Source organism: Pseudorasbora parva, chromosome 9, assembly GCF_024679245.1.
Source record: "Pseudorasbora parva isolate DD20220531a chromosome 9, ASM2467924v1, whole genome shotgun sequence".
Taxonomy (NCBI): domain Eukaryota; kingdom Metazoa; phylum Chordata; class Actinopteri; order Cypriniformes; family Gobionidae; genus Pseudorasbora; species Pseudorasbora parva.
Window position 1 is genome coordinate 6,184,512 of NC_090180.1, and position 26,686 is coordinate 6,211,197.

At 37.4% G+C, this 26,686-nt stretch overlaps 2 protein-coding genes across 5 annotated transcripts; one reads left to right on the forward strand and one right to left on the reverse strand.

Moving 5' to 3' along the window:
• The first annotated feature begins 5,172 nt into the window (after positions 1–5,172).
• On the forward strand, positions 5,173–16,858 carry trpa1a (transient receptor potential cation channel, subfamily A, member 1a). The gene is made up of 27 exons (XM_067453647.1): positions 5,173–5,277; positions 5,821–5,971; positions 6,056–6,231; positions 6,763–6,870; positions 8,375–8,483; positions 8,578–8,723; positions 8,798–8,934; positions 9,017–9,065; positions 9,156–9,255; positions 10,336–10,436; positions 10,621–10,790; positions 10,916–11,080; positions 11,251–11,365; positions 12,107–12,273; positions 12,354–12,444; positions 12,528–12,587; positions 12,655–12,753; positions 12,844–12,914; positions 13,000–13,153; positions 13,257–13,346; positions 14,158–14,327; positions 14,435–14,564; positions 14,665–14,847; positions 14,928–14,996; positions 15,093–15,197; positions 15,335–15,444; positions 16,186–16,858. Exons 1-27 carry the CDS (start codon positions 5,176–5,178, stop codon positions 16,400–16,402), a joined length of 3,345 nt encoding a protein of 1,114 aa, XP_067309748.1. The 5' UTR covers positions 5,173–5,175; the 3' UTR covers positions 16,403–16,858.
• Positions 16,245–25,473, reverse strand: dnajb6a (DnaJ heat shock protein family (Hsp40) member B6a). Of its 4 annotated transcripts, none has more exons than XR_010907814.1 (11): positions 25,270–25,473; positions 22,949–23,034; positions 22,251–22,360; positions 21,067–21,123; positions 20,819–20,929; positions 20,535–20,699; positions 20,047–20,221; positions 18,770–18,840; positions 17,102–17,245; positions 16,878–17,016; positions 16,245–16,377 (listed from the first exon to the last, which is right to left on the reverse strand). XR_010907814.1 is itself a non-coding variant. In XM_067453648.1 (10 exons), the coding sequence occupies exons 2-10, from the start codon at positions 23,014–23,016 to the stop codon at positions 16,949–16,951; spliced, it is 969 nt and encodes a 322-aa protein (XP_067309749.1). In that variant the 5' UTR covers positions 23,017–23,034; positions 25,221–25,467; the 3' UTR covers positions 16,665–16,948. The 4 variants fall into 4 exon arrangements, 2 of the variants coding, with proteins under 2 accessions (XP_067309749.1, XP_067309751.1); XR_010907813.1 differs by having other exon boundaries at positions 25,221–25,467; XM_067453648.1 differs by lacking the exon at positions 16,245–16,377 and having other exon boundaries at positions 16,665–17,016; positions 25,221–25,467.
• Positions 25,474–26,686: the final 1,213 nt, after the last annotated feature.

Below are 26,686 nucleotides of genomic sequence, written 5' to 3' on the forward strand. Positions count from 1 at the left end.
AAATGAAGAGGCCACTGTCACTAAAAAGGTTATTTTTTAACTTACGTTTTTTGGGCGGTGGGGGATGTTCTCGGTCACATGTTTTATATATATATATATATATATATATATTGTGTCTTAAACTACAAAGCTATTAGAGACTGGAAACAGTTTAATGCTTCCCACATTGTGCCACTAATGCCATTGGAACAAAACCTTCAGGCAGATGGTCACCGTCTGTCTGGTCTGAGGTCTCAGTCACCCCCCCAAACAATACATCAACAATGCAACAATGGGGGAAACAAATGCAAGGAAACCATGATGTGTAGGGTGTTGATTCTGACAAAATAGAGATACAAACCTATTGTACTTGTAACAATAGAAACATCTGAGGTAGCGAGGGCTCACACAAAGCTCTCACAATGCCATAAAGAGACTAACTCGATACCATCGTCTCTGAAGAGAGAGAAAGAGCCTGTAATTAGTAAGAGCCAGATGAGTCGACATGAAAACATGATGTAAATATAAATAACTAAATATCAAGTATAAATACATTATATGACAATATTAATAATTACATTTGAAATATTATTAAATTATAATACATGATAAATTATTATGTCAGGATATTATAGCTTCAGGCTATGACTTGAGACTTCTGATACTTCCATGAAAAATCCTGGTGTGCCAGAAGCGCACGCTGTTCCTGTCTGCATCATGCATCCTGCTATTAGGTGCTGGATTGTCTCGGGAGGATCGTCCCTATTGATTTAGAGCTGAGTGCTTGTTCTTGTCCTGCCATGATTAGAGCCTTTGTGCTTTCCATCGGTCCTGCTATTTTAAACCAATTTCCCAAAGTCAGCCATACCAGCTACAGTATCTGGCAGTGGTACATCCCATTGAGAGGTTTGTCTTCCGATGGCACTTCCTAAACTGTTCTGAAAATCTGCTGGCGTGTGAGATAGTCCCTTGGACCTTCAACACCGTGGGCCATGTGTTTTCTGTTTCAATCAGGATGCTTGGACCCTGTCAAAATATAACACAAATATGCCTTTTAATCTTGGTAATTGAATATAGTTTTCAAGGAAAATATTTTTTGATATAACTTAACACAATGTACTAAAATAATGGCAGTGAATCAAACGCATACACAAGGGCATGATATTTTTAGACAATAAATAGTGAAAGTTAAATCCCCATGAAATCAAAACTGATGTTTTTTGATACTTGAATGTTCCCTAACTGTAATCAAGCTACTGTAATCTTTAAGAAAATATAAGCATTAAAAACTTGCAGTTTCTCACTTCTGCCAATATGGATCAGTGATTTTGATGACATCACTCTGCACTTCAGCTTCTCATCAGATGTTCTGTCCAATCAAATGCTCTCTAAAAATCTAAACCGCCCCCAGCATTATGAATAGATGCTGAAGCTGTGGCTGAAATCAGTCACTTTTTTCACACATTTACTATTTTCCATGTGGTGAATGGCACATAGGGGATAGGGAACGGTTCAGACTTCACTAGATTTCACTAATTCCATTCAAAAAGTGAAACTTGTATATTATATTCATTCATGACACAGACTGATATATTTCAAATGTTTATTTCTTTTCATTTTGATGATTATAACCCAAATCCCAAATTCAGTATCTCTGATTATCACTTAAATGGTTAGTTCACCCAAAAAATGAAATTGATGTCATTAATGAATCACCCTAATGTCGTTCCACACCCGTAAGACCTTCGTTCATCTTTGGAACACAGTTTAAGATATTTAATATTTAGTCCAAAAACGTATGGAAGTGTATGCACACTATACTGTCCATGTCCAGAAAGGGAATAAAAACATCATCAAAGTAGTCCATATGTGACATCAGTGGGTTAATTAGAATCTCTTGAAGCATCAAAAATACATTTTGGTCCAAAAATAACAAAAACTACGACTTTATTCAGCATTGTCTTCTCTTCCCTGTTTGTTTTCAATCCTCAAATAAAGATGCAAACGGTTGTGCATCAGCGTATTGATTCATGATTCAGATCACGTGTCAAACTGCCAAACTGCTGAAATCACGTGACATTGGCGATCCGAATCATGAATCAATACGCTGATTCATAACCGTTTGAATCTTTATTTGAGGATTGAAAACAAACAGGGAAGAGAAGACTATGCTGAATAAAGTCATAGTTTTTGTTATGTATTTGTTATGTCGTAGTTCTTTCGAAAATAATTTTTCGAAAGCAGTCCTTTTTGGAGAGACGGTGTTAACATTAAGTGACATGGCATCTGACGCACAGGAGCCAATGGCACATGTCGCGACACACGCAGTGGCACTTCCGGTTCTCATTGGCATATGTCAGTGGATAGTGACATGTGTCACTGACACTGTCACGAAACGCTGACACTGGCAGTGACACTGAGTCGCGGAACATGTTGCTGTATGTGACACTCACTGGCAGATGAGCTGAACAACTATACTCACGTAATTGTGGCACAAAAGCCAAATTTTCGTGACTTTTTTCCCCTCTTAAATAAATGTTAATCTAACTTGTTAAATTTAGTAATATGTGTTAGTTTGTGACAAGCAGTATCTGAGTGGCATGTGTCACTGAATGATTTATGCAATGCCAATATTATTAGTTGTGAAATATTAAAGCCATGACTGAGTAGGCCTAAGTATGCAAAAAATAAATTTGATAATGTATTTACAAATTTGCCTTAACATATCAGACTCTGATTCTATCAGATACTGTTTTTGCTACTGTCAAACTTGCAAACAAAATGTCAAATACACCACCCGTTGATGTTCCTCAACTGTCTTAAGTTATGGTGTATCTTTGCGCTGGCTATACTGACACCTAGAGGAGGTGCAGCATGATGCAATATTAAAGCTTTACTACAGTAACGGATGCGACTGTTAATGCGATATTTGTAGTGACTTATGATGGTTTGAACGTGTTTTCTAGGACGTGCAGTTTGCGTGATCAACAACATTGGCACCAATATTGGCATTGCATAAATCATTCAGTGGCACATGCCACTCAGATACTGCTTGTCACAAACTAACACATATTACTAAATTTAACAAGTTAGATAAACATTTATTTAAGAGGGGGGAAAAGTCACGAAAATAGGATATTTATTTTGGCTTTTGTGCCACAATTACGTGAGTATAGTTGTTCAGCTCATCTGCCAGTGAGTGTCACATACAGCAACATGTTCCGCGACTCAGTGTCACTGCCAGTGTCAGCGTTTCGTGACAGTGTCAGTGACACATGTCACTATCCACTGACATATACCAATGAGAACCGGAAGTCCAACTGCGTGTGTCGCGACACATGTCACTATCCACTGACATATACCAATGAGAACCGGAAGTCCCACTGCGTGTGTCGCGACACATGTCACTATCCACTGACATATGCCAATGAGAGCCGGAAGTCCCACTGCGTGTGTCGCGACACATGTCACTATCCACTGACATATGCTAATGAGAACCGGAAGTGCCACTGCGTGTGTCGCGACACATGTCACTATCCACTGACATATGCCAATGAGAACCGGAAGTCCCACTGCGTGTGTCGCGACACATGTCACTATCCACTGACATATGCCAATGAGAACCGGAAGTGCCACTGCGTGTGTCGCGACATGTGCCATTGGCTCCTGTGCGTCAGATGCCATGTCACTTAATGTTAATACTGCTACTGCCTTTTTGTCTTTAGCCGAGGCGACACGCTTCGGACGCTGTATGTTGCTCAAGAGTGGCCTGACACAAGGAATGCGACAGCTGAAACCCATGTCTTGCATATGTCTGTGCGTAGTGGTTCTTAAAGCACTGACTGCAGCTGCAGTCAACTCTTAATGAATCTCCCCCACAATTTTGAATGGCTTTTTTTTCACAGTCCTCTCCAGGGTGCGGTTCTCCCTTTTGGTAGTACACTTTTTTCTACCACATCTTTTCCTTCCATTTACCTCTCTATTAATGTGCCTGGACACAGAGCTCTGTGAACAGCCAGCCTCTTTTGCAATGACCTTTTGTGTCTTGTCCTCCTTGTGCAAGGTATCAATGGTTGTCTTTTGGACTACTGTCCAGTCAGCAGTCTTCCCCATGATTGTGTAGCAAGCTGAATGGCTCTGGCCGATCTGTGATATAAACAAAACGCTATTGGTTATTTTTAAAAAGGGGAGGAGCTGTTTGATATCGAGCTTAAGTAACTGTTTATGCAATGATTATTATGTTTAAAAAAAATCTTCAAATCATTATATCAGAAGCCTCCGATACGGTTACAAAAACATTTTATGACTTAGTGCCTCTAGTTAAAGCAAATATCTAAACGCCACAGGCTCATCATCAGACATGGTTTGAGCTGTTCATCAACAAAAATAATTCTAATTTGGTTTGTTGGTTCTGCTCCACATGAAATGTTTGAACAAAACAAGTTTATGTCATATTTTATATGGAGACACTACAATATTGTATAGGGGATGCTTTAATAAATAACGCTTCTCAATGCTCACAAATAATGCTTTTCATGAGGTCATAACTTTAAGCAGTAATGTCCCATGAACACAATCAGAGGGTTTATGCCTCTGCAGTCCTCACAGGAAATGATCTCAGACCTGAAACGGACCATTTGATGCTAATATGTAACCTTTTAACTCTTAAATCCTTAATTGATATTTAAAAATCTCACAAGTAATGCTTCAGTTATTGAATTAGCTGGAAAAAAGAAGGTTGATGTGAATAAAATATAATTATAACATGTATTATACAGAATCACAATTATATCATCTCATACATAAAACTTCATAATGTAATGTATCTAGTGGAACTTGATTCTCAACATCCATAATCTTACATTTTTGCTCTTTTCTAAGTGCCCGTAGGCCTCATTAGTAACTGTGTGGTTGCATCCGAAAAATAGTAAAGGCTCTATCCCTCTCTTTCTCTCAGTGTAATCTGATAGCCAGGACACATCTAACCACACTATAAAAACCCTTTCTCTAGCAAAGAAGCCACATACAAGCAAACACAGAGGAGAATCCAAAATGGGTAAGAAAGGGTCTCATCAAAAGCCTCTTCAACTTTTGTGTCATTTGTGTCTGATATTCTCAGCTGTTTCATACAATTGTAGTGTGTTTGAAAGGCAATCGATTTTTTATGCTCCTAGTCCATGATTTTAAGGTGCAGAAATGACACACATCTCCAAAACAGAGTCGAAATCTAGACAGCAGTCATTCGACAGTGTGATGGATGGGGACGAGAGCAACCAGATATCTGCAAATGTGTTTGAGGTACTCCGCTTATCTAAATTCACTCATTTATTCTGCAAGCTTTTGTAATGTCTATAAAAGAAATAATATTTTTGAATGCCTCAACAAAGCTGCAATTATTTGATTTAAAAATGATACAAATTTTATTATTTTATTCTTCTAGACTTCTATTTTAATATTTTTTTAAATGTAATTTATTTCTCTGATGGCAAAGCTGAATTTTCAGCAGCCGTTCTAGTCTTCAGTGTCACATGATCCTTCAGAAATCATTCTGCTCAGGAAAAAATTCTGTGCTGGTTAATACATTTCTTCTTAAAAGAAATCTAAAGATTCTTTTAGCTATTTATTGTGTTCTTGCTGAACTTCTTTTATTTACCTCAACATTTTTAATGGTATAGTGCATACATAAAATGTCACAAAATATTTCATAACTTTTCAGAAAGTGAATATTCTGTGCCATGCATTTCAGTTTAGTTTCCCCTTTTGTATAGCATTGTGAGAAGACAGCTTGTGCAGGTGGTCTAATGTTCCTCATGACTGAATGTTCAACTCTGTTTGTTTCAGTGGGCTAAGCAAGGAAACGCAGTTGCTCTGGAGAAGCACTCCAAGTATTTGGACATACGCGACCACACCGGAGCCAGCCCGCTGCACTACGCCTCATCCAAAGGATACTTCCGCATCATCAGACTTATTACGCAGGCCATCGGACAGCAAGGTAAACATTAAACATTTATTTTCAGTTTGAATTAATGGCAAAATATCTGTTGCTGTAAATAAAATAAATAATTGTTGACTGCAGAGCTCAATGCCAGGGACGAGGAGGGGAACACACCTCTTCACTGGGCCGTGCAGAAGGACCAGCCGGGGAGCTGCTCTGTGCTGCTGACTCTGGGAGCAGATCCTAACATCCTAAATAACAGCCAGCAGTCACCGCTACATATGGCAGTCAGCCTGGGTAAAAATTTTGTGATAGAGGTAAGACATAAGATCTCCAAACACTTAAAGGAAGTCTATGTAAGATTGTGGCCAAAACTAGTACGTCAGGTGTATCCCCTTTCTCCCTCACCCTGACTGGAGGTTGCCAGATTGGCTGCAGAATCCAGCAGGAAAGTTTGTAGCTGCAGCTGTGGTAACCAGAGCAGAGCTGGCAACCCGGAAACACTACTGACTTTGTGATTGGCCGATAGGTGGAGGGCGGAGGGCGGAGGGCGGAGGGCGGAGGGCGGAGGGCGGAGCTTCAGGCCAAAACACAACATGTCAACATCAGTTGAGGGCTGCAACAACAACTTTTAAATGACAATATCCTGGCCGGACTACTGTTGTCAGTGATATAAGTATTTGAAATGAACATGACTTCTTAATGTCTAGTGACATATCAGGGCCATTTTATGATTAATTGAAATACATTTCTTACATACAGTTCCTTTAAGCTTATAGTTGTGTTTTTCATTGGAAGAAACATCATCTCCATGTAACTAACATGATGATTCTTTTGGGTTTACATAGCAACTTGTCTCACATAAACAGACTGATGTGAACCTGGAAGGGGACCTGGGAAACACCCCTGTCATTTTAGCTGCTTCTTTGGATAACCATGAGGCTCTGGTCATATTGGTAAGTTGATTTTGATTTTAAATCAATGGTGGGTGAATACTTCAGTTTCTATTAATTCAATCATTTAATTTAATAGAAATATATTAATTGTACGTACAAACCTAGCATGCCTCAAATCTGTCCACCCACCATTGTGTTTCATTTAAAGTGCCATTATTATGCTATTTAAAATCTCCTACAATATGTTTACAACATGCATCACAGGACAAAAAAACCTTTAATTTTCTCATAATATACATTGCACATCACCATAATTTCAATGATTCTCAAACAAGTCGGATGAATCAGTCTTTCTAAATCCCTCTCAAGAGTTTACTCTGCTCTGATTGGCCAGGCGGCCCAGTCTGTTGTGATTGGTGATTGTTCAGAGCTTGTCAGAAGCTAAAGGGCCATTACCATAACAGAATTTCAGCTCAGGAGGCTTCCTCAATCCTCAGCAATTATACACAGTGTAAAGACAGTAACGATAATGCCGATTTGACCATATCAATTCAAACGCCTGTCCGATGATGAAACATTGGAAGAACTAGTTATTCAACCCGAAGCTCCACTGCAAGGATGACTTGAGCCGGGCGTCATTATGAGATGTTGCAACTGTAATTCCATCCTCACCATCGGCTTTAACAAGTGTACATCCATCAACAAGCCCATGTGTATGTTTCTAATGTATTGCGGTGCACATGCGGGAACTGTATAAATACAACAGCACATATGTTAGCTGAACGCTAACGTGAATGACTGATGTAACATACACATTTGTAAAACAAATCTTGCTCCATCTTTTATTCCAAAAGTTGTAAGAATGACAAAAATCTGCATTAATAGACACAATTGCAGGTAATAGTGGCCCACAGCTGATGAGCAGAAGTACTTTAGTGAGTTAGTTGGTTAGCCCTAAACGTAGCTACACACCATAAAACACAAAACTATGTAGACACCTGGTAGGCTAAAAAAAAAAAAAAAAAAAAAAAATATATATATATATATATATATATATATATATATATATATATATTATATAAAACACAAAACTTTGCGTTCCCTCGCAAAGATATTTGCGTGGGAATGCAAAGTTTTGCGAGGGAATGCAAATGTCTTTGCGAGGGAACGCAAAAGGTTTAGAGAAAAAAAATACCTCCCCACCTAAAAAAAATCCTCCACCACATCCCTTTAGGGGCTCCGTACTTTAGGGGCTCCGTAGATAACACAACATAGGCGGGCATATTGATATGTAATTTCTAGTGACATAGACCATGAGGCAGTGGGATTCGAAATCACGGACAACTCGTGGTTCAGAGTCGATTCTTCCTTTTGGGAGACAATAACTTTATTTGACTTTACAACTTTGTTGAACATTTATATTCGCAAACCGCTGCATTACACACAGCATGAAAGGGGGAGTATTTGAAAAAACATAATAAGGGCACTTTAATTTAATAATAAATATAAAATCATACAATATTATTTTACACACAATCATTGTAATGTAACCTCTCTCCTCCAGTACAAACATGGTGCGAAGTTCTGCCATCAGAACAAACTTGGACTTTTTCCAATTCATGCTGCTGCTTTTTCTGGAGCTAAGAAATCCATGGAGGTCATTCTTCTGAAAGGTGAGATGCTGTATCACTGAACCTGAAACATTATATTAGTACTTTGAGCCTAAATAAATCAAATCAAGTGTCTTGTATTTATAATTTTTCACAGGAGAAGAAGTCGGTCTGTCCATTGACACCCACATAAACTATGTGGATAAATCTTGCAGCAGTCCACTCCACCTGGCTGTCCGTGGAGGGAATCTCGACATCATTAAACTCTGCATTGCATATGGAGCAAAAATTGATCAGCAGCAGGTTAAAGAGGATCTTGTCATAAAAAAACAATCAATTTACAACATTTTATGTGTAACGTATTTTTCTCTTTCCAGTGTGATAAATCCACTGCTCTCCACTTTGCGTGTAGTCAAGGTGCCATTGAGGTTGTTAAAGTCATGCTCTCGTCTTACCATAAAGTGTGTGACCTTATCAACATCACTGATGGGGCCAACCAGACACCTCTACATAAGTACTTCAGCTTCACAGACTAAACAAGACTAAACAAGTCTAAACAAACGCTCATAACTAATATCTTTATTTTTCATTTGCAGAGCAGCGATTTTTGATCACTTTGAACTCTCCGAGTACCTTATATCACAGGTATGGCAACTGCAGTTGTTAAATTAACAAACTATATGCTTACACCTGATTTCCTGACCGTTACTGTAAAGCCAGATATTATTGTTCCAGGGTGCTAACATTGACTTTGTCGACTGCAAAGGTCATTCTCCACTTCTTTTGGCAACAAGTTGCGGAGCATGGAGAACTGTCAATCTGCTCCTCTCCCATGGTAGGTCATCTTAATAAATGAATATTAATAATATTTAATTATAAAAGTAATATTGATAATAATAAGGGTACAAATCTCATGATTTCGATCATGAAATCGAAATCATCGATTAATTGGATTTGTATCAATACAGTAAATGGTAAATTAATGTCAACTGTCAAATAATGCTGTGAAATATTAAATGGTAAATGCTGTTAAAATGAACTGATTTGTATATTATTATTTGTATATGTATCGTTTAATTGACATCTTTCCACGGTTGAAACACTCATTGAGTGCATGAGACATGATACAGATTTTGGTAAGTTGTATCGATTCTTCAACATATCTTCTGATTTTCATTTATGTTTATTTTGTGCTCTAACTGCAACTAGTAAAGCGAACAAGATGATTTGTTTGCCGTTTTGCTTGACATGAGGCTACAACGATCTGTCATGCCACATTAAAAAGTGGCAAAATGGTATTTGTTTGAATTTTGTAACAAATTGGACAGAATTTGAAAGGTGAGACTTTGTTTCATATCAAAGTACAAATGTTATTGCAATTTAGTGGATACAAAGTTTTTTCATTCATCAACGAAAACAGCATAGATAAAAATATTAATTTTTGGTATTTATCAATCATCAAATGAGTTCATCAAAATGAGAGTCAATTAAAATTGAGAAATCTGTATTTTTAACCCAAACCTAAAAATGATTAGCATATTTTATGTGTTATAACAGTGGTTCTCATTTTTCCCTTTCCGACTCCAAGTAGACAACAATATTCCAAGGCCTTACCTTTTCTTTTTAATTTACAGAAATTATAAGGATGTTAAAATAACTCAAATAATTCAAATGTAAAATTCCAGAAATGTGGGGGTCAATTAAAGAAATGTCTTGATTTATATTTGTTTAGCTTATTGTTTTTATCTTATTTTAAAACTTTGTAAGTAATCTACTAGGCCCCATTGGATGTTTGCTGAGATCTAATAGTGGGGCCCGGCCTCTGGTTTAGAAACACTGTCTTACAATATTATTTATTATAATAATCTAAATAAGAATAATACTCACAAACTGATGAATCTGTTTGTTTTTGTAGGGGCTGATCTGAAGAAAAAGGACAAATCTGGATGCAACTTTCTGCATCTGGCCATCCTGCAGCCCAGGGGTCTGAAAAACCTGCCCACAGAGGTACTGCAGGTAAAGCGTACAGGGCTTTAAGAGACTGTACCCATCTTTCACTGTAGTTCTTGTTCCCACAGCTTCCTTCTAGAGATCCTAAAGGAAAAGTCACTGCTGCCATCTACTGTTAGTGTCACTAAAAAGAGCTAAAACTAGAAGACTGTGTGGAGTTCACCCAAAGGCTCTTTTGGTTTATCCACAGCACGAGAGCGTTAAAGAGCTCCTGAATGACGAGGACACTGAGGGCTGTACTCCTCTTCATTACGCCTGTAGACTGGGAATACCAGAGTCTGTGAAGAACATGCTGGGATTAGAGGTCTCGCTGGACCAAAAGTGTAAACAGAAGAAATCTGCACTTCATTTTGCGGCCGAGTAAGTCTGTTGTCATTGTGAAGAAGAGTCAATCTTCTCAACAAATTGAAGGAAAGCTGCATTTACATACAGCAGCCCATTATACTTAATAATAGTTATGTGCATTATTTTTTGTATTTGTTGAGATTTGGGAGGATCAACACATGCCACAGGATCCTGGAGATGGTGACAGACACCAGACTGCTGAATGAGGGCGATGAGAAAGGACTGACACCTCTGCATCTGGCCTCTCGAGGAGGGCACGTTAAAGTAGTGGAGCTTCTGCTACGCAAGGGGGCGCTGTTTCACAGGTACACGTAATTACACAATTCACTGTCTGTCCAGAGTAAAATCGAGTTCAAGAAACAACCACTGATCATTGATTAGCGAAAACAACCCTGCTTAACACAATTTCAACATGATCCTAATGACAACGTCAAACTCCTAGAATCCTAAAGGAGACGTGTATATGTTTGTTTAGTGACTATAGAGGATGGTCATGTCTGCATCATGCTGCATCGGAAGGATACACACAGACCATGGACACTTTGCTGACGTCTAACATTAAACTTCTGAACAAAACCGATGGAGATGGGGTATGTCTGTTTAATTTGCTAAAACACTTATGGCACAACTTGATTTTTTTTTTTACAGGTGCAGTATGCAGTATTTATGAGGATATATTGACAGAAATGCAATATAATATACATAACTATGTTTTTAATGGCGTATAAGACCTTACATAATGAACTGTTATGTTGTTTTACCTTAGAGAATGGGCCATTTCTATCTCCATACACTGCGGGTCCCCTTACAGTGAAGTCGCCATTTGGGCCATGTTACAGTAGCCCTAAAAGGACAAACTTCTCTACAGAGCGCTAGTCACTCTGCTGTCTCAGACAAACTTTTTGTCCGGTGTCGGCCCCCATAGCTTCTCTACGTGCTTTGAAAGGCAGGGGTGAGCAGTAGTAGATGGTTGCAATTCACAACCTCACCACTAGATGCCGCTAAAAATTTACGCAGGGTACATTGGGGTCCAAATATCTGAGGCATTTGCTTAAAAATTACGCATTTTTAAAAATATATATTTTTTTAGTAGTAGTGAATGAGACTGAATCAAAACATTTGAATGAATTTCAGAATATTGTAGTATTTGGTTTGTCCATTTTTATTTCTGGAGGATCAAGTAAATGGAGTAATGGCTTCTGAAAATTCAGCTTTGTCATCACAGAAATAAAATACATTCTAAAAATCTTACCGACCCTGAACATATGCCTATTTTGGGAACACTTACATGTATTATTGACCGTGTTTCTCTGAACACTGATCTCTTTCAGAACACAGCACTGCATCTGGCTGCTAGAGCAGGTCACGTGGCAGCAGTAAGACTTCTGTTATACAAAGGGGCTAAGATCATCCTCAATAAGAATGATGCCTCTTTCTTGCATGAGGCTGTACATAATGGGAGGAAGGAGGTCACCAACACTGTGATTGAAAGTGACAGGTCAGCTTGGCTATTTTTTATAAATGTTATAGTAATGTCTTTTCTAGTTTCTTCATTTATCTCGTCTTTGTTGAATGCAGATGTGTAGAGGCGATGACGTCGTACAAACCAAACTCAACTAAGCGCTGCATTGTCATGGACATGATCGAGTTTCTTCCAGAGTCCTTTAAAGTGAGTTTTTTTTTACTGTTTTACTGCCTGGCATTTAAATGAAAGGTTTAACACTAATCAGCGAAGCAATGTAATCTCCCCAGCATCTTCTAGACACGTGCATAAGGGAATCAGAGGAAGATGTGAACAGCACCGATTACTATGTAAGTTTCCTTTGGTATTGAATGTGCTAAAGTATCTTCTTCACCTAACACCCTGTATGTTCACCAGATTGAGTACAACTTCAGGTGGCTTCAGCATCCACTGCAAAACCTTAAAAAAGCTGGCATGGAAAAAGACACCACCTACAAACCTCTAAGTGCACTAAATGTAGGTCTATATATATCTTTTTTCTTTTCTTTTCTTTCTACTTTATTGTTAATTGTGAATGGGCATGTTCAGAAAAAGTCTCCTCTACAGGCTATGGTGAATTTTAATCGAGTCAGCTTGCTGACGCATCCAGTCTGCAAGAAATATTTGGAGATGAAATGGTGAGTTAACAATTGCTGAAACCTGAATTGGCCATTTTTGATGTCTCAACAGCCTGAGCTTTTGGAACCTTTTTTTCCCCGACAGGAATGCCTACGGGATCAAAGCACATCTGCTCAACATGACTGTGTATGCGCTGGGGGTGTTTCCTCTAACGTATCTCATTGTAAACCTGAAGCCCACATTGGTCACGGCAAGAAATGTCACATCGGTCAACATGGTCTGCACTTCCCTGTACAAGGTACAATAAAGCTAAGACAATTTATTCAAAAAAAAGGTTTAGGATGTTGTGATACTGTATACATCAAGAAAACAAAACTGAAAATTCTCTTTAATTTACACAGCAATCCTATGTAATAACAACATGCATGCTCCTGGTTCTTGCTATGAACATGTATGCGGTTGGGAAAGAGATCCTGCAAATGTTTCAACAGGTTTGTTTACGATGCTCTTAATATTGCCAACCTTACCTATATTTAGCCAAATAAATACATAAATAAATGGTCCTACACAGTTGCAGCCTGTTATGGAATCCATCAGGAAGGCTCATATGTAGATAAATACTGATCAAACCGATAAATGCTTGCAGCCAAATTGATTTTTATTATCATTTTTATCCTGTGCACAGGTGATTTTGAAATTAATAAAGCGTTTTAAACTTGCATCATTACTGTATACAGATTATTGACAATTATTTATAAATAGAGAGCTTTATTTCATTTAACACTCACCTTTGTGAACGCCTAGAATTGCATACTCCATATCATTATGGTAAATTCATATATATAGCTCTCAAGTTTAATCTACGTGTTAACGTGTATTGTTGAGATTCGCAATCTCATTGCTAGATTTTCACATGGCAAGATGTGAAAGTTTCTTTTCACCTGTTGTCGCAATAAAGTGGAATTTACTTAAAGAGGATTTTCTTGACTGGTTACATGTAAATGAATGATTGGTTATGTTACGTGAAAAAAGGCAAATTTCATTTAGCTCCTTTTTCCATTTTGGACTAAGGCAAATGATGCTGCATTATTTGGATATTAACTCTAATTGACTCTCAGACTCGACTGGGCTAACGCATTAAAAATAAAACAGTAAAAATATAATACAATATACCCTAACATATATTTTGAGGAGACTCATCTTCCTTTGACTTCTCTGACTATTTAAATCTCTTCATTTTATCCCTTTGATAAGATTTGCGTCCTGTACCTAATCATTTTACCTGTGGCTTGCTTTTGGAAGCGGTTGAATTATTTGCGAGATCTTTCGAACTACATGGACTGGTCCGCTGCCATCTGTTCTCTGCTGTTCGTGGTGCCGTTGCTGATGAATACGAAGAGTTCCTGGCACTGGCAGGCTGGAGCACTGGCAGCTCTGGCCTCCTGGATAAATCTTCTCCTCTATCTCCAGCGGTATTGGGCCGGATGACAGTGAATACAGCCACAGAACAGAATTATGTAACAGAAGCATTTCATAACATTTTAAGGACTTACCATCTGTATTCTCTCATCGGCTGTAGGTTTGAACGGATTGGCATTTATGTGGTAATGTTTCGGGAGATCTCACGGACTCTGCTGAGCATTATCGTGTTGTTCTTCTACTTGATATTGGGATTTGCTTTGTCCTTCTATGCCTTGATGATTGAACAGGTACGAGGAGCGTTCATAAATGATAGTTAAACGTAAAAACAAGTAATATTACAAATTATGTAACCTGGTTTTATTAAAACTAGATGAATTTATTTTACAGCAACATTTTGGGAGGATGTTCCTGTCACTGCTGCAGACCTTTGTCATGATGGTTGGAGAAATCAACTACCAGGACAATTTCCTGAAACCGTACCTGCATGGGGACCTTCCTTTTCCAAACCTGACATTGGCCATTTTTATTTGGTTCGTCTTACTTGTGCCTATTCTTCTCATGAACCTTCTGGTAAGTCCAAAACAAAATCTGAATAAAATATAAAACAACAGTCCAGTATGTCTTTTGAAACTCATGTATTTTGAGTTTAGATTGGTTTGGCTGTTGGTGACATAGCAGAGGTTCAGACGAACGCATGTTTGAAGAGGATTGCAATGCAGGTGATTCCACACAAACCCCGCTGATATTGTGTCCTATTAAAAACAATAAATCATTTCTCCCGAAAAACAATGGTTTACTGTCAATCTACTCCATAGATTGATCTTCACACTAATCTGGAGGAGAGGCTTCCCTATTGGTTCATGAAGCGGGTGGACCAGGTCTCCATCAGAGAATTCCCCAACAGATGCTTCAATGGGAAGGTCTGACAACATGATAATGATAAGATTATATTGATGTTTCAAAGTGCAAAACAAATCTGATAATTGTGCAGTAATTTCACCTTGGTGAATGCAATTTCCGCCAGCCATTAAAGCTGATTTAATGTGCTTGAGCGCAGAAAAGATGGTTTTTCGCTGGGAATGAGGTGAGGAAGTCCAGGACCCGTCTCAGTCCTACCTTCCACCAGTTAACTCCACTGGAACGGGAGCTAACCAAGCAGAAATACAGGTAACACCAATCAGACAAATAAAAATCAACGCTTAACTGTAGTGTTTTTAATACTTTTAAGACAATTTTTTGAAGGTCTTAGGTTTGTCTCGGACTTAGAGGACACTGGATTTTGTTTCAAGACCACAACTGCTGAGATATTACTAATTTACTAGTGCATTGTCTGATTTATTTATTAACATAATTAATGTGATTGGATGTAAAACTTGCTGTTTCAGCTGCAATCAATAACTTTCTAATTTTATCTATTTATTATGTCAGTCCAGAAATTAATGAGGGAGTGTGTCAAATGCCCACAAATTCCAAGATATTCGTACTTGAGATTTGGATTTGTATATTATAACGTGATATATTTAAACAATATCACGAGAGCAAAGGAGCTGGTTTCAAAAATTTGAGCATGACTGCAAACATGATATTGCTTTTATATAAACATTCAATATTTTATTCTCAACGTTATTTATGCATTTGTAATTAACCAATTCGGATGCATCTTCTATACCACATCTGCTGTGCAAATGATTTTTTTGATAATTATTTATTTTGATTGGTAACATTTCTATACAGTGTCTTATTTTTAATCAATAAATATAATCATATAATCAATAAATAAGAAGTCATCGTTAATCAGGCGATCTTGGTCTTGGGTCTTGACTACACTAATTAACTGAATTTCTTTAGCCAAACCTAAGTCAATGCATTCAAGTTCTGAATTAAACCATGTGATGTGAAATTTCTCAGGTTAAAGGAGATGTCTGAGACTATGGAAAAACAACATAACCTGCTAAAGCTCGTAGTGCAGAAGATGGAGATCAGCTCAGAGGCCGAAGACCATGACGGACCCCCGATCTTTCAGGAGCTGAAAGAGAAGCTCCTCTCCAGGAGCAAATGGGGTCCGCTGCTCAGGGCAGTGACCGCCAGAAGGAAGGGAGTCTGCAGTTTCATAAAAACGTCATGAACACAACATTGTTTCAATGGAATTGTTGTATTTACTCACTGTGATGACAGCTAATATTTCTCAGTATGAGCTTGCTTTTGTACAACAATCAAGGCTAAAACCAAATACCAAGCATCTAGCATTGTGTCTACATTGGGTCATTATTTCTATAAATTCAACCAAAGGTAAAACCTGTTTTATCACTGAAAAAGCAATGTAAACGGTGTTCAATCATTAATAAATAGTGTGGATCATGCGAATAAGAAATGCTCACTTGCACATATTTGCATTAAAACTATTCATCCTTTTTTTTTTATTTGGGTATCAGTCAAGGTTCTTCAGAGCAGTGATCATTTAATGTTTGTAATAATTGATTAGTAGCGGCAGAAAAGAAATTGAAAAAATATATTTAAATTGTAACTTTGCATCCAAAAACAACAACAAATAAAAACAAATAAAAAAACGGAGAGAAAAAAACGCTAGAGTTTTTTCCAACCTCAACACAGAATATCCACAGCTACAGTATGTCAGATTATCAGTACTACGAGTTCACATGCAGCGACAAATTTAGGACTCTTTGGCCTTTTTGGTCTCGCCCTTCACCGTCATTCTCTTCCTCTTGACTCCAGTTTGCTCTGTTGAGATACATAACTTTTAAGTATCACAAGCATATCCTCGAGCTCCAGGAATCTGACACGAAATATGAAATGGGCTTCTGACCTTTGCCTGCAGTTTTATTTTGCTCCTCTCTCTGAGCTGACTGCCTTGCAGAGTGTGAGGAGGAGGAGGAGGAGGAGGAAGAGGAGTCAGGGAGCTCCTTCCTCTGTCTGTGACCCTCCAGCATGCCTATCTCCTGGGCTCTTCCTAGAGAGAGGGGTGCGGTTTAGTTTAGAAACTAATTTAATAAGTGTAATAATATCTGCCTTTAATCTATTACCAGTCAGTTTTTACCAAAACTGTTTTGATGATGATAATTCTGCATTATGCATACCATACCTCTGACATCCAGAGGTAGAGATGCATTTAGAGAGCATAAAACAAGATCACAAAACTTGTTAGTTTTGTTAGCCATGCATTCTGGTAGCACTGCGGCCAGCTTCATTTGGCAGGCGGAAGGCATCGAGGAAAGGCAATAAAGGGCTGAGCTAAGAAATGTTCTTACACATAATAGAGAATTCAAGACAACTTTAATTGGTAACTATCCCTAATATAACAAAAGTTGTCAAACTCTTTACAACATATTTTTTTGAAGAACTCACTTTCACTGATGACTTTTGAGTAATAATATTAATTAATAACTGAATTATAGCAAAGTTTATTAATGTACATTCAAATGAGTTAGAAAGTTAATTTCTTTCATGTTCTCATTTCAGAATGTACATTACCTTACTCTGTACTATCATAACATTTGTGAATGGCTTAATAATTTACGACAAATTGCCCCGTCCGCAGTTTCTTTTTGGAACATATTTGATAAATTTAAGTCCCATAACTGAGTTTAGGTTAACATTATTATCACTAAAGTAGAAAAAGTAGAAGAATCGAATCATATTTTTTGTTATAAAAGAGTGTTAGTTTGAGCAAACAAGCTGCAACACGCTCCCTTAATGATTGGATTTGGAAGAAAATCAAAGATCACTCTCAGTTAAAGCAAAACTACATACACTGCAGAGCTGCCACATCCCCAAAAAGGATGAAACTCATTTATTTAGGTTCAAATTATTTTACAAAGTACACAAAGTTCCTTAAATGGTCATAAATCAGTTATATTATTAACTCCGGTTCTCATCAGGTTATTTAGTAATAACATTACAACTATAAACAACATTTGTGTTCTTACATGCAACAATGAGGGGAAAAAAACATTTCAGTAATTAAAAATAATAGAAATTGCATATCAGTACAATAGATCTAGCACTCTACCAGCATTTACAAATGTTTAACAAACAAATTAGACAAGTTGCCATAAGGTTTGAACAGTAAGTTACACACTCCAAATCCACACTCAGTTGGTAAAGTCATGCACAAAGCACAATTCTCTTTTCCTTTTAGCCCAAAGCACTATTCAAAAGGCAATGTGCAATCATGAGAACACTGCAACACAAAGTGCTAATGGAAAGAAAAAAATAATCTCACATTATGGTCCCAAATAAAAGGAAAATTACACGCATCCTGCGCAAAATACTGACAGTCCCCATATATAAATATATAAACCAAAAAATTGTTCAGTCTAAAAAATTATAAAAGGGGGGGGAAACACAATAAACAAGCAAAAAAACGCAATGTACAGACATCTGAACGACAGTACTAACATTGTTTGAGCTCAAGTTTGTGCTGAAAGGGCTCCATTATCTTACTTGTGTTCCAATCGCAGGAGCTGTTCCTTACCATTTATGGTTAGAGATTTTAACTGTCCATCTTCTTCCACTTCTACCCGTTCCTGTCCATTCTCGACGATTCTACAGAAACAATTAAATAGCACATCTATGAATTATAGGAGATAATTATTTATAGGGTTGGGTATCGTTTGAATTTTAGCGATTGCAATTCTTATCAATTCAGTTTTTTTTGCTTATTTTGTCTTTTTTTTTTTTTAACAAACATTGTTTCAGCTGAATACCATGAACAAAAATATGCAGCCTAAAGAAAACTTACACAAGCAAAAACTACTAGTCTAACTTATACAAATTGCAGAAGTTATTAAATAAAAGTAAACAGTCTGGTACAGAAAATAACACTGCATAGTCTTCCCTTTATAATATATATATATTTTCTAGACTATAAGTCGCTCCAGAGTATGAGTCGCATCAGTCAAAAAATGCATAATGAAGAGGAAAAAAACAAATATAAGTCGCACTGGACTATAAGTCGCATTAGGGCAGAAGCAGTGCGAAGCTCGCGCCCGCTCACTGTGCCTAACCGAGCAGCAGAAAGAAAGTTTGGAGTGAGAGAGAAACTTGAGGGACTGGCGAAAAGCAGAGGTTACTTTACCTATAACGAAGAAAACATAGAAAGCTAATCGCAGACTGAAAGCAAGATGGCCAGAGCTGGAGGAACGAGTCCACAGATGCTTGAACTCTCTGCTGGGAGAGGCTCAGCCGTGCCAGACAAACGCTGTGTGAATCGTTCTCCGCTGCATATTTTACTACATGCAGTTTGTAATTTGCAGAATTGCAGGATTTTCTTTATGGGGGGGCATTTTTGTTTTGTGTTCAGTCTCTCATTTGTTGTCTTTAAGTTAATATTTCAGTTAACAGTTTTTTTTCTCTTCTGTTTTCAGTTAATTTTTTCAGGGGTAGACTACAGGAGCAGCATAGAGCAGCCTCTCACAGCTGTAGACGTAGCTAAATGTTTATTCTTGTCAGTCAGTATGAATTAAATTTGATATATAAGTCGCACCTGACTGTAGGTCGCAGGACCAGCCAAACTATGAAAAAAAGTGCAACTTATAGTCCGGAAAATACGGTAATCCTTATTAAAGTTACAAAAGTTATTCAGTCAAGCAAGTGCTTTTTTTTTCTTTTGTTCTTTGATTAACAATGACAATGAGCGATTTTTGATTCCCAACCCTAATCATTTGAAATGTTGTTTCAGGCTATGTTGCTTATGTAGATGTTTGGATGCTTTTTTTCTTATCTCAAATGCATAATCTCAAAGGTGCCTACCTCTTTGTAGTGATTTTCCTCCCATTGATGAATTTAGTGGAGGTTGACACGGAGCGGAAGCTGCCCATGCCTCCGCCTCCACCTCCGCCACCTCCTCCTCCTCCCCCTCCACCAAATGAAGTTGAAGAGAAGGAAGTAAAGCCTCCTCCGCCCATATGCCCAAAAGGTGTGAAACCTACAGTTAAAAATAAATACAAAATTGTATCCATACTATTTATGTTAGTCAGCAAATCATCTGCACAAAATGCTAAGGAAAAGTGTTTAATGGCGCCAGAAAAACATTTAAAAGAAATAACATTTAAATTTTTGTCCTGATGCACATGAATGTGATTGTAAATATATAAAAGCCTGTGGCAGGATTTTATTAACCCTGATGTTTGATTTGCCTGGCTTTGGTTTTAATTTACAGCAGCCTTGTTTGCATTTGCACTTTTGCCTCAATTGAAAATATTTGTAAATGAAGAGAGGACATTTTTTCCAAATCTGACCTGAATCAAAAGATGAAAACCCTGCGCCAAAAGGTGGGAATCCTCCAAAGCCTCCAAAGAAGGACCCTCCTGTCCGACTCCTGCTCATACCCCGCTGCTGCTGCTGGTGGTGGTGGTGATGCCGCCGACCGCCACCAAAGAAGTCATTTCCAAATGGATCACCACCTAAAAATAAAAATAGAGAGAAAACAAAGATCACTTGCTTGTAGCATTTAAAGAACTGCCAAAAAAACTGCTCCACCAATAAATACTCACAAAAAAACAGCAATGTAATACAAACTCACCAAAGAAGTCTGCAAATGGATCTTGTCCACCAAAGAATTCCCTGAAGACATCTTCTGGATTGCGGAATGTGAATCCAAAGTGGTTGCCATTATAGTGCCCTCTTCCTCCTCCTGCCCAAATGATAAAAAAGTGACAGGTTTAAAGATAGTACACTGACACCATATTGGCATATTATTTATATGCATTTATTTAAGAAGTCTGCTAAATGCATAAATGTAAGTCCAAATTACTGTAGGATGTAATTTACCTCCACCTGGTGTTAAGCCTTCCTTTCCATAGCGATCGTATAAGTTCCTCTTGTTTGCTGAAGGAGAGTAAACCAAGAGTTAAGCAACTATGTTTTGTTCACCAACTCATAGTAGAGCAGAAAATGCCAACATAAAATGAGAGAGACCAAACAGATTATTATTATTGCACAGCAGTTGTTCATAATATAGTAATTATAATACTCGTGCCCCAGACCTGATTCACACCTGGAAATCTCAGAGTGGGACACACTGCGCAGTTGGTGCAGTATCATGAGTCATTAGTCAGAATTTGAGTAAAGTCTGCCATAAAGAACGGCAGTGCAAACCTCTGAACACAACGCCTCCTTCTGAAGGAGTGTCTCAATAGTGCAGAGTCTGTGCAAGGCTGATAAGGCTGGGAGGTTTATAACAGCACAGGGAATGTTTTACATGTTTGCTTTGAACGCAATTTTAGACAATCTGTGTAATCAGCTGTCACGTTTAACTAAAATTAAAAAATTCCCAGCATACTGTTAGCACAGACAGTAGGGTGATAATACATTTTCACCATCTGTGTGGACAAACCTTTTTTTAAAGCTAACACAAAACTAAATATTTTTAATAAAATGCCACATCCAAAGCATATTTATTGTTATTTAAATTTTCATTTTATTATAGGATCTTTTATTTGACTTTGATTTAATTATCCAAATGTGTTTTTAAAAATTATTTATTTTTTTACATTTTTATATTAAGAATTTATTTACTTTTAACTAGACTTTATAGCTGTAAATGACACATCAGGGCTCTCCATACCCAGTGTTGGAGGGCATGTTTTCTCCAGACTTTAGTACCAGTCCCAATTTAACCCACCAGTCTAATTGGCTTATTCTGGTGCGTTTGGTTAGGGTTAGAGCTAAATGCCGCGGGACACTGGTCCTCTAGGACTGAATTAGAAGAGCCATGTTTTACAGCAACATAGTGCCCTAAAGGATAATAAAAAACAAACAAACATGAAATTTAGATGCTGAGTTTCACAAGAACAGAACTTTTGATCTATTATGGACATTGTGAACAGTCTTTGGCCATTGTATCACATGTCACTGTTTGTCAACATTATGATTAGATCCTGGACCTCTCTCACGTGCCCTGAACAACCCTTACTGTTGAACCCTAATTTAGTCTGGTGAATGTTAAAACTTACCATCAGACAGGACTTCATACGCCTCTGAAAGCTCCTTAAACTTTTTCTCTGCCTCCTCCTTATTATCTGGGTTCTTATCTGGATGCCACCTCAGAGCTAGTTTCCTGTAACTGCAAGGGAAATACAGCATGACAAATGAGCCTAGCCAGGGAAATTATCATATTTAAAGCTACACTGTGCAACTTTTTTAGTTTATTCTTAGCTAAAAACACTTAGTTCTTTCAAAAATATATGTGCTCATTAATGTATATTTACTTCTTTCAAGTAATAAAGTATTCTCGTAAGTTTATAATATGCCATTGAAAATGCATACGGGTGAGGGGTTCGAATGCCGGTCGCCATGTTGTCCCTCCATCTTGAAAGTACATTAGCCAAAGAGGGACATACCCATAAATTCAAGCTTCGCCTTTCGCGTTTTAACACTCGATGGCACCGCGTTGAATGTAAAGAGGGGGATTGCCATGTTAATCTTGTTAAGAGTTAAAACGAAATCGGAATTGAGAGGAAGAGAAACTAATATTCACTGGATGGTCATATACCTTTTCACCGCTAGATGGGGGAAAATATCACACAGTGTAGCTTTAACACCACTGGAAAAAAAGTGCTACTATTTTCTAAAGCTGAATTACTCTAATCTTGAATAACATGCATTGTTAAGGATGTAAAAAGGACTAAACTGAGGAAAAAATGAAGCTTACGCTTTTTTGATGTCTTCTGGAGATGCATTTTTCTGCACTCCTAGAACCAGGTAATAGTCATCATCCATGGCCACAAACTACAATGGCTGGCAAACAATTGGGAGGTAAAACAACAAAATAATAATAATTAGTACACATTTTATGCATATCTACAGCCTATTATCAATTATCAACACAATTAAAACTTTACTGAAAAACCTGATGTACACAATCTTCAACATGCCTTTTCCCGCTGATTGATAGTTGTATGTAAGAAATGTATTTCAATTAATCATAAAATGGCCCTGATATGTCACTAGACATTAAGAAATCAAATTTCAAATATTTATATCACTGACAACAGTAGTCCTGCCAGGATATTGTCATGTAAAAGTTGTTGTTGCAGCCCTCAGCTGATGTTGACATGTTGTGTTTTGGCCTGAAGCTCCACCCTCCACCTATCTACCAATCACAAAGTCAGTATTGTTTCGGCATACGGGTTGCCAGATCTGCTCTGGTTACCACAGCTGCAGCTACAAACGTTCCTGCAGCCTATCTGGCAACCTTGAGTCAGGGGGAGGGGGATACACCGCTCTACAGTCATTTGAAAAGGATTGTAGTACCAGTTTTGGCCACACTCACACTTACTTTAAGTACTTCTTAGCCATTTACCATAATTGTAAAAATGTCTACCTTCAGGCTATGGTATATGTGACTTTTTGCTGTGAAATCTTTAAGGGTTGCGAACATAAGAATAGCTTTTATATTATTACTCATGTTTCAAGAGGAACATTTACTACAATTAAAGCACAATTTCATTGTGTTGTATTGAACTGCATAGGTTTTGCTCCCTCTCCATAAAAGCAGATGTGTCCTATATGATACAAAACCAAACTATTTTCATTTATATTCTCTCTTAAAGGCAAAATCAACTTTCAAAAAATTATTTCTCAGACTAAATTTACACATATTTCAGGATGCTCAGATTTTCACAATTCCCTGTAATTGTTCATGACAGAAAATGTGATCAAGTTGTCTAAAAACAAAATGAAAGTAGCTTAAAGTGACAACTGAATGGTGTTTTCTGAATATCAACCACGATAACTTGTCTCTATTTACAGTTAACACATAACATGATGACATTAGGAAAAAAATTTTAACTTCAATTTGACATCCTGTGTGTTACAGTAAATAAATACAATAGATTTCTATAATGCTGAATTAATTTTGATCTCTTAGTAATATAAAAAAAACAATCAATAATTGAATAAATGCTTGGTGGAAACCATCTAGTGAGCATGAGTCTATACAAATAATAAAGTAGCACTCGATTGAATTTTGATTTTGACAGGCCCACATTAGGCCAGTAACAATTCCTCACAGCAGCGCCTGACACTACCAGGCTGTTTTCAATTCAAATCCGAGACAGCAGCATGTGATGCCATGCCACTATTTTGAACCAGAATAGAGCTCAGATCTCATTTATGTATGACAAACACCTTGGGGCAATAACTGAATGGCTAGATGGGTTTGTTTTCTCACAAATAAACCATCAAGGAAACAGTTTTGACTTTTAAGAGCTGGTAAGGATACATGTGCAAAGTAAGAGACAGAGCTGCTATCAAAATTATAAAACATATATTTATGAAAATAAGCAGTATATTTTGATGCAATGCAAATAGACAACTACTATAACACACCCAATACATGTAGTAGATATGTATAGTTTACCTTCAAAAAAAATAAAAATATACTGGCTTTCATGTTGTTCCAAACCTGTACGACTTTATTTCTTAAGTGATAGGTGACCATTCAATTTGACTACATGAACAAAAGATGCAATGCAGGTCAATAGTGAATGGGGGCATCATTCTGAAAAGTGTCTCCTTTCATGTTTCACAGAAGAAATAACATCATCCAGGTTAGGGAAAAAATGAAGGCGATTAAACGAACAAAGACTGTTCATGTTTGGGTGAACTCTCTCTTTAAAGCTACGCTATGTCAACAAGCTAGCCAACCACGGACAATAGTATTAACATATCCCCTTAATGCTCTCTTTATTACTAATTAAAATGTTAATGTGTTTTTACCCACACTTTCAGCAGACCAAAACGTCAGAACAACGATATACCTGGCTGTTGTTCGTGTTTCAACCTGGCAACCTTGTCATCTTTTAGATGAGCTAGCCAGCTAGCAACAAGGCTATGAGCTGGCGAGCCGGAATTAATCATATTTATCTCGTTAAGAAAAGCTCTCATGTAAGCCTGGAAAACATATTGAACGCTTAACCTACCTTGTGTTTTAACTGCCAGAGGCAGGTGCTCTGTTTTTGGTCGACTGACCTCAGTCTGTGGGACGATGTATCGAGCTGATGTGACAAGGAACGAAGCGTCCGGAAACAACACGAATCGTCTGGTATTTTGCGAGGATTTGACGTCACGTCCTGTTTGAGGTATTCAAAGCATTTGCACCTTTGGCTCTAGCTATTTGGATAAAGTGCTCTTTCGTCCGCTGGAATAAAAATACTGAAGATTATTGTTGCTGTATTTCATATCCTATCGTAAAGGAGTTGTCCAACAACATTGTGCAATAATAAACTCTCTCTCTCTCTCTCTCTCTCTCTCTCTCTCTCTCTCTCTCTCTCTCTCTCTCTCTCTCTCTCTCTCTCTCTCTCTCTCTCTCTCTCTCACACACACACACACACACACACACACACACACACACACACACACACACACACAATGAAAGCACTTTACAGCATATATCAATTACATTAATAGCATCTTAAACAAAAAAAAGTGAATTAAACAAGCCATTTCCAAAAACAACAAACCAGAGTCCACGTGGTCACACACACATAAACGATAAATTACTTGAACTCATGGAAAGCTGATATAAAATGCTTTTTATCTCGTATTCTGTATTATTATAATAATTATTATTTGTGTTATTATAATCCAGCGATTAATTGTCGAAAGGCACACTGGGTCCCTCTGCTGGCTTGTCGTTGCATTGAGCTTCGCAGGTGCACAGAGTTCAATTGAGACATTATTATACATTAAAGGGATAGTCCCCCCAAAAATGAACATTACTGTATGGCATTATTTACCGTTATTTACACAACCTTAAGTGTTCCAAACCTGGATTTCTTTCTTCTGCTGAACACAAAGATGACATTTCAAAGAATGTTGGTATCCACATAGTAAACCAAACATAGTACCCCCTCCCCCACATATATTATTTTATTGCAAATCGTCCATAGCAGAGCTTTACGTGTTGATGAGATTTAGGCAAACAAAATACGTCACAGTGTCAATATATTGTATATTGTATATTATACATTATAATAACAAAGTCATGATGATGATCATCATACGAATGATAAACATAAATGTGTGCAAATGTGTTAAAAATGACAATTGTAATCTAGCACAAGGAATAACAGGAAGGGACGTAACCACCTTTAAAAAGTTAAGCTAAATTTTTTAAGCTGGTTTGATTCTAAAAAATAAAAAAGGCATGAAGAAGATAACTGTGAATACTAATGCAATGCTTTTATTTTAATAGTGAGTGCGCATGGTAACTAAACATGCAATATTTGACAACTTTTTTTTATGATAGAAATGTTCAACAACCAACAGTATCCAGTGATGCAAATTACTCAACTTTTTTTTGCAATTGAAATGCTATTATTTAGGCCTACACGATTCATGTAATTCACAAATAATAAAATTGATTAGCCTACTTTATAGACCTTTG

Excerpts from the sequence above, each read along its gene's own strand:
- trpa1a (XM_067453647.1), top strand. The coding sequence starts at position 5,176 with ATGACACACATCTCCAAAACAGAGTCGAAATCTAGACAGCAGTCATTC. Across the intron at positions 8,935-9,016 it reads AACCAGACACCTCTACATAA|AGCAGCGATTTTTGATCACT; the intron begins GTACTTCAGCTT and ends TTTCATTTGCAG. Across the intron at positions 15,445-16,185 it reads CTAACCAAGCAGAAATACAG|GTTAAAGGAGATGTCTGAGA; the intron begins GTAACACCAATC and ends GAAATTTCTCAG.
- dnajb6a (XM_067453648.1), bottom strand. The coding sequence starts at position 23,016 with ATGGATGATGACTATTACCTGGTTCTAGGAGTGCAGAAAAATGCATCT. Across the intron at positions 20,930-21,066 it reads AGGCTTAACACCAGGTGGAG|GAGGAGGAAGAGGGCACTAT; the intron begins GTAAATTACATC and ends TCATTTGGGCAG. Across the intron at positions 20,222-20,534 it reads GTTTTCATCTTTTGATTCAG|GTTTCACACCTTTTGGGCAT; the intron begins GTCAGATTTGGA and ends TTTTAACTGTAG.